At 34.9% G+C, this 8,204-nt stretch overlaps 1 protein-coding gene across 3 annotated transcripts; it reads left to right on the top strand.

The window, feature by feature from the left end:
- Positions 1 to 215: 215 nt before the first annotated feature.
- On the top strand, positions 216 to 7,992 carry LOC128555831 (protein draper-like). 3 transcript variants are annotated; one of them, XM_053539523.1, is made up of 5 exons: positions 216 to 345; positions 1,547 to 3,130; positions 4,886 to 4,988; positions 5,174 to 5,265; positions 6,423 to 7,992. In XM_053539523.1, exons 1-5 carry the CDS (start codon positions 294 to 296, stop codon positions 6,446 to 6,448), a joined length of 1,857 nt encoding a protein of 618 aa, XP_053395498.1. In that variant the 5' UTR covers positions 216 to 293; the 3' UTR covers positions 6,449 to 7,992. The 3 variants fall into 3 exon arrangements, 2 of the variants coding, with proteins under 2 accessions (XP_053395498.1, XP_053395499.1); XR_008370374.1 differs by lacking the exon at positions 4,886 to 4,988 and having other exon boundaries at positions 6,423 to 6,454; XM_053539524.1 differs by lacking the exon at positions 5,174 to 5,265.
- Positions 7,993 to 8,204: the final 212 nt, after the last annotated feature.

Here is an 8,204-nt window from a genome sequence, read left to right on the forward strand (position 1 = left end):
ATTTTAAATGTATGCCTAACTTCATCGTCTATTAATACCAACGGATGTGAGATATATACATGTATTTTATTTCGAGCTTAACGTTCTTGTACGACATCCATACTTATTCTGTGAAATGTGTATGATAAAACAATATAAACAATAATATCATTTAAGAATATTTAGTTGTTTTTTCTTTTCAGTCCGATTAGCTAGTCATTATGATTAAGTTATATGGAAATGACTAATAATTGTATTTTAGATAACAGAAGTGACCAATAAAAATGTGTCATTAATCGTTAGATTAAGTAAAGATGGCTATACTGTTTTGTTTGTTGTTTTCAGTTCACATTGCTCTTACTGCAGGTAAAGTCATTTTATGTGTTCTATACACTTATGTTGGTACAACTTATGCTTTTTGAAACATAAAATCTTTTTTTTAAATTAATCTTTAACATAGGTGTACATACAGTTAATTTCTATAGGTTCTTCAAGTTTATGAACTTATATTTTTAGTCTGCATTTTCAATTATTTGTATGAAAAATGAATGCGATAAGCAAAATATAGTTTGTTTCTGCCACTTAACCGAGATGTCACGATTTCAAAGTTTGAACACCAGTGCGTTTGAGCATCGAGTTTGAACATCAGCTGCGGAGAATGGCAACAAACTAGAAGATGTCATCAAAAAAGCTAAGAACTTAATAAAGAAGAATAAATACGACGCCATTTAAACAAGAATACAACTTATTTAAACTCTTCTAAATGTAATAATTTTATGGCTTATTGTTACACTACTTCACACATTTTTGTTTGGTTTGCTTATTTCAAAATAGCTCGAATTGCTTAAATGGCGATACCGGCAATAAGTCTTGGTAATTGAGAATAGAATGTAAAAAGGCGAATGATGAGACAGAATTATAAAACCAATGCAATCGATAAGAAGATATTTTGGAAGCATTTAAGCTGACTAAGTTTTATTCACTTTGTTGATAAAAAGTAATAAAGTTACTGCCATCAAACGACACACACGACTGTCGTTATGCAACACATTCACAGTTTGTACATCACAGTTATAACGTCACCGCTTCAAACGTCATAGCGGCATGACAAAAAAGGAAGGAAGAGTACAATATTTCGTGGTCATTTTCAAGGATTTAGATAATATACCTTGATAACGTAGTAGACTCGAAATGATATATCTAAAGCAGTGATTTGAATAAAATCATTATTCGTCGCCCAGATGCGTATTATTACTTTATTCGGGCTGCGCCCTCGTGATATAATACTTTGCGTGTGAACTATGTGAACTAGATCTATAAACAATGATTTTATTCAATGACAATAATCTCACGTCTTAAATATAATGTTTTAATGCTTTTGATTTTGTTATGTTCTTTACTAGAACGGTTGTTTTAATTAATCTCTATCCTGAGAAGTGGGAATACTTACTGAAAACGTAGCTTAAAAAAGGAGGAAAATGTATCAGATATAATAAACTTTTTCAGTCTTTGTTTTAAAAAAATAATATCACTTTAAATTTGTTTTCACGCATTTTGCTTGCTTTAGGAGATTGCCCAAGGCAATGCCGTATCTCTACACGCAGTGGATCTACTTGTTGTACGTGTGGATCTGAATGGCTGACAACTGAATGTAAACAAAAATGTCTCGATGAGGAAAAACTGTATTGCTATTACTGCATTCGTCTTCGTTATCCAAACAACTGGTATGATAACTGTTCTGGATGCCATGAATATGTAAATCAAACAACTGGTGAATGTAAATCTTGTCCTGATGGATGTGTTTCTTGTTTCGACAATACGTTTTGTTACGAATGCATAAACGGCTATTATGGCATTAATTGTAATAAAAAATGTGGTAATTGTGTACCTGGCATTCTAGGCGAAGTGAAATGTAATAGAGTGATCGGCACATGTACTAATGGGTGTTTAGATGGCTATTACAGTCCCCGTTGTGATCGTGTATGCGAAAATTGTAAACCGGATAATCAAGGCGTGGTGAAATGTGACTCTGACTCCGATATATGTACTAATGGATGTGTAGATGGCTATTACAGTCCCCGTTGTGATCGTGTATGTGAAAATTGTAAACCTGATAATCAAGGCGTAGTGAAATGTGACTCTGACTCCTGGACATGTACTAATGGATGTGTAGACGGCTATTACAGTCCCCGGTGTGATCGTGTATGCCGACATTGTAAACCAGATATTCAAAGCATTGTGAAATGTGCCTCTGACTCCGGGACATGTATTAATGGATGTATAGATGGCTATTACACTTACAGTCTCCCATGTGATAGTGTATGCGGACATTGTTTACCGGACAATTTCAATATAGTAAAATGTCAACAGTACACTGGAGACTGCGAGAAAGGTTGCGCTGATAGCTACTTCGGTCGACGCTGTAATCAGAAATGTGAAAAGTGCCTACCTGACAATAAGGGGGCAGTAACGTGTGACATTTTAACAGGAAATTGTCCGAACGTTTGCATCGCAGGTTACTTTGGTAAAACCTGTAATAAAACATGTAACAGCAACTGTTTTGATTCAAACATAAATACAGATGTGTGCGACATAATGTCGGGAAAATGCCTTTATGGCTGTGTGTCAGGTTGGTTTGGTGACACGTGCAATGAAACTTGCAGCGACACGTGTTCTAAAAAATCCTGCAGTCGAAAATCGGGCTTCTGTGACAATGGATGTGTTCAAGGTTGGTATGGTGATACATGCAATAAAACTTGCAGCGACATCTGTTCTCTAAGCTCCTGCAATCAACATTCGGGCTTCTGTGTAAAAGGATGCGTTTCTGGTTGGTATGGTGATACATGCAATGAAACGTGCACCGATACATGTTTATTTAGCTCCTGCAATCAAAAGTCGGGCTTTTGTGAAAAAGGATGTGTTTCTGGTTGGTATGGTGATACATGCAAGGAATCATGCAGTAGCACCTGTTATGCCAAATCATGTGATCAATATTCAGGCCGCTGTTACAACGGATGTGCGTCCGCATACTATGGAGACACGTGCGAATTCAACTGCGTTGACACTTGTAAAGAACGAGTTTGCGACAGGGAAACATCAAAGTGTTTACAGGGATGTGTAACAGGATATCAAGGAGCATTCTGTAATATAAGTATGTAATAATAAATTTGTATTCTTTAGTTACAGTTGAAATCGGTTTCTACTCATTTCTGTATAATTAAATATCAAATGAGCTTTTCTGGTCCACCTCAGGAAGCATTTCTACACTCATTATTGCTTTAGAGATTTTAGTTCATAGGGTTGTTCTAATCTTGTCTTTCTGATGTCAAATTTCACTGACAATAAAACACGTAAAATGATAAAATATTTCTGTGTAAAATTTCTATTTACTTGTTTAGTTAAACAATTTGTGCAGCCAAAAACATGCAGAGTCTTTGTAGAGGTTTTGTTCAGTGCATGTACTACTAATATTCATATCAAAATGTATATATATATAGTGCATAGAAATGCTTTATTTTTGTGAGGGTAAATCTTAAAAATCATTGATTGAACTAAATCATTATAGACACTTTTTGTTTAACATATTTGATCTGTGGTGAATCAACTGCATATTATGTTTACTCTCCGCTGAGGGCATTTTGTAATATGAAAGTTTATAGAGCTATGTCGAGCTAATAAGTCGAAATACAAGTTACGTAAATCGGAACTCCGAGTTGATGAGTCGGAATTTTTACTTTGTATCTTGTCTCCTTATCCTAATAATGTGACTGTTTGGCCAGTCTTTTAAAGGCCAAAAATATTATTCCCCAGGTGCCCCACCAAGCTTTGTTTCAGGCATAGACAGGCATCAAGGTAAAACCATCGAAATGTGAAGTGGATACATCTAACTGCATGTAATAGAAAGAGCAGGGGTTCACGAGAATAAACTCATTATTTGAGTTGCCCCTACGCTTTCTGTTTTGTATCATGGTCCGACAATATGAACAACGCATTCGGCTACTAACTTTGATTGACAAGCTAAATTTCCATTTTAAGCGTTGGTACTATCACGTGACAAGAGTACTCTAACTGAAATAGAGAACTGTTTCAGAAATTTCAACATTTCCCTACAGTATTCTATATGTAGGCGGGACCTAAGACATGTTCTCTTACTTAGTTAGAGTACGGTTTATAGCCACGCCTATTACTCAGTTGAAGAATATTACAGATAGAAGTTAACAGTTATAATGACACTGCAGGTAAACCATGATACAAATCCATATATGGTATTTAACAAGTAGGGACTTGAATATATGCTAGAATTCTTACCTAGCATCTTGAGCAAATCCAGGTTTCAAACTGTACCTACATATGAATACTGTCGAGATATGGTGTAAATAATGAAATATTCCGATTTACAACACTATCCGATCACCTTTAATGACCTCTTCTTAAAATCTAAAGTACCCGATAGTGGTCTCAAAGGGTAGCCAAGACCCATCAAAGGGTAGCCAAGACCCATAACTATACGTTCATTTCTATATTTCCTTGACATATTGGCTCAACTTAGGTATATTTGTCTTTATTGCGAAAACGTAATGCGTCTAAATCCCTTTTCAGTTTCTGCACAATGGTGACAGTGCAAGGAAAATGAGCTCACACATGCTTGTAAACAAAACTGTCATGTAAAATATTTTAAGGACTGAGAAATCAAATGTCTATACTTTATTTAATGTGAAAACTTCTGGTCAAGTATGTATTAAATGATGACGCTTAAAAGTAGTAATGACCCTTGTCATTTAAAAAAAAATATTTTCGAGGGCTAAGGAATATCATGTTGTAAATGAAAAATGCAATATGCCTTAAAGGTTATAATCAATTAATAGTTAGCACGCATTCTGATCCTGCCATTACTGTTAAATTTCAGCAATGGAAACTGGTATCGATTCTGTTGTAGTTGGCATTACAAGCAGTCTGGCTGGGGTTATAATATTACTTGTATTCGCCTTAATTATCTGGTTTATAAGAAGGTATGTAGCTGACATCTTTCAATAGACTTGCTAAATAACTTATACGGTATGCATATTTTAATACTCCATAACAACAGTACTCTTGTTTTGAGGCTTTTACGAAGTCATATATGAACGTATTGCAGCAAAAGTGACACTATATTATATTAATTTATTCAATTAATCAGTTAGTTTTATTATTTTAGAGTAGTCCTTAAAGGCAAGCGTTATGACAACCTTCAAATGTCTACCAGGATCACACCTGCGTCAGTATATGACGAGATAACAGATACAAATGGTGGGTATATATTTATTCAGTATAAAAAGTACTTTTCAGTCAGTTCACAGTTTTACATTTTTTCTGGTCCTTCAAGATCATGGGTTCAATTCAATGATATTTTATTCCAGTCATTCTCGAAGGGTTAATATAACGATAGGATTTTTGATAAAAAACAACAAAAATGACCGAAGGCTTCGAATACCATGGAGGCTTTATTACCTTGTTGGTGTGCGAGCAAATGCAAATAGATTGGCAAGCTGAGAACCAATTTGCAATAAATAAACCAAATAGACTCTTTCTAAACGAAAGTTGTTTCCTTTATGCGTAACTTGGCGATGATATACCACTATTTGTACTCTGCAGTTCTTCAGTCTTGTTCTACATTAGCAAACAAAAAGCTAACCTTGTAACAGTGTTTGCGTAAGAACTTACCGAAGGGAGTGATCATTTTTTTTTATAGTTTGCTGGTCCTTTGGGACCATTAAGTCCATGCAAAATATTTTTTTTTTAGTTTAACGTCGAACCGACACAATTATAGGTCATATGGAGACTTTCCAGCTTTGATGGTGGAGGAAGACCCCAGGTGGCCCTCCGTGCATTATTTCATCACGAGCGGGCACCTCGGTAGAACCACCGACCTTTCGTAATCCAGCTTTCTCACATGAAGAATTCAACGCCCCGAGTTAGGCTCGAACCCACATCGATGAGGGGCAAGTGATTTGAAGTCAGCGACCTTTACCACTCGGCCACGGAGACCCATTGCGAAATATGTAGAACAGAAGTCGATGCTAGCTGGCGTAAAGGGTTTTGCTGATTCTATACCTTACATGATCAGGCCCCAATAAAATCGAGACCGCTAATATATTTCTTGACAGCATTACATGCTTCAGACAATTTAATGATCATAATATAAATTATACTGAATACTTCATAACATAGCAATGACAGATTCAAGGAGACCGACCGGGTCTGCTATTATTATGTTTGATTGAGTTTGAGCTTCTAAAATATCGTCTTATAGATTTATAATGAAGTCTTAAAACTGGAGATTTTTAAATACTGTATTGTTGATGCAAAATTTAATATAAGAGCCATGGTTAAATTGTAAGCAATGTATGTGGTTAAATATATGCCCTTATACTTCATTTATTACTGGCTTGTTTTGTAAACTGCAGATAAAACAGAGGAACACTGTTTTTGACAGCCATTCATATATGGGAATTGATGCCGCCCATCAAAGGCGAATACACGAATCAGGATCCAACACGCATAACGATTTTGCTGGTAATTATGTATCAACGCTTGCAACTGTGGAACACATTAAAGACACTCCGCTTGTTTGTGCGAACGGTCTCAACATGTCTGAATTGCACCCGGAAGACAATAAAGACTATACAAGCGATTGCGATGAAACTCAAATATCCAGTTTCATTTCTTCTGATGATGCTGAGGTTCATAGAAAAGGTTCAAACCGATCAAGAAAATATTATGAAATACCTTACGTAATACCTGGTATAAATCATGATATTGAAATTGAAAGCAACACTACCAATGATGGCTATAAAATTCCTATATCCTCTACCAATACTAGTGATCGTAAAGCCAAAGCTCTTAAAGCAGACGATGCAAATCTATCCAGACAATGTAATAGAATGACTGACTTAGCTACAACCCTAACAAGAGATTCAAAGAGAACACAGAACAAACAATTGATGTCCACAGGAAATAAGGAAATAGATACCAATGGCATCAAACAAACACCACAAAAGGCTGAAGACGATAAATGCTACACAAATCCTTTAAGATTTAATATGGAAATGCAGTTTGAAACACATCAAACGGAGAAGGATGCAATTGAAGGAGACAGTGACAGCGCTAGCTTAAATTATATACATCCTGTGAATTGAAATGAAAATAACATTCAAAAAATAAATCACATTTTCTTCCAAAATGAGAAAAGGAGAAAGAAGTTTCAGTAGTATCAAGACCCATCCTTGACACAGGATTAATAAGGAACATTTCAAAGGAAACCAATTAATTCGTTGAAGTGTTATAATTATATCAATATATGTATAATTTTTTATCATTATAATTTTTGAATACGTATTACCTGGAATAAAAAAATGTCTGACTTGGAAGACGTAATTTGTATTCTGAGACAAAGCGCATTTTTGATCGTTCATTTTTTTTGCAGTTACGCTTTTCTATTTGATTGATGCAGAAGACTATGATGGGCACTTCTAAAAATCCCCCTTTGGTTGAGAGTTTTTTTATATTTGTCTTCTTGCCTGTTTTATTGGGCCCTGAATGTTTTTTTTTTCTTGTTGCTCTGCTTCTGCACAGTATTATTTTGCATATGTATTTACACGTGCATTTTTGTTTGTATTGTGTCTTTTTTGACCATTGTGAAAACATTATGGCATCATGTTCATTATTCTCTGAAGAATGAAGTTTAGCATAATTCTGATTATCATGATTGTTTTAATGAGTATGATAGAATGATTCTAAAACTTGCATTTTTGAGTTTTTTGTGCGATTTAAAGTGTTCATCGTTCAAATATGCTTTGACATATCGATACAGCGTTCAGTTCTTGCGCATCTGTCTGTGTCCCGTGATAAATTAGATGATAACAACGGGAAGGCTTTGATTATTTGTTAAACGAGCTAACACGCCAGCATTACTATGACCAAGTGTGAAATCTAATAAATGAGGAAATTACACCTAATAACAATCAACTTTTTTAAAGTTCGCAAGACTGACTAAATTACATAATTCCCCGATTTATGGACATGTTATATGCAACTCGCAAATTTAGGTTTTGTTTGATTTGCACTAATATCAAACATAAAGAACAATAACATATAAAGAAATAAGAAAATTAATATGCTCTTGCTAATATACAGAGTATTTATTTTGGTCGATATGTGGTTCTATTGATTATAGAATACTTTGTCGT

This window comes from Mercenaria mercenaria, chromosome 3, assembly GCF_021730395.1.
Source record: "Mercenaria mercenaria strain notata chromosome 3, MADL_Memer_1, whole genome shotgun sequence".
In the NCBI taxonomy this organism is placed as follows: Eukaryota; Metazoa; Mollusca; class Bivalvia; order Venerida; family Veneridae; genus Mercenaria; species Mercenaria mercenaria.

Bases quoted from the DNA above. Each gene is read 5' to 3' on its own strand.
- LOC128555831 (XM_053539523.1), top strand. From the start codon at position 294: ATGGCTATACTGTTTTGTTTGTTGTTTTCAGTTCACATTGCTCTTACT. The intron at 346-1,546 runs GTAAAGTCATTT...TGCTTGCTTTAG, and splicing joins TCACATTGCTCTTACTGCAG to GAGATTGCCCAAGGCAATGC. The intron at 4,989-5,173 runs GTATGTAGCTGA...TTATTATTTTAG, and splicing joins ATTATCTGGTTTATAAGAAG to AGTAGTCCTTAAAGGCAAGC.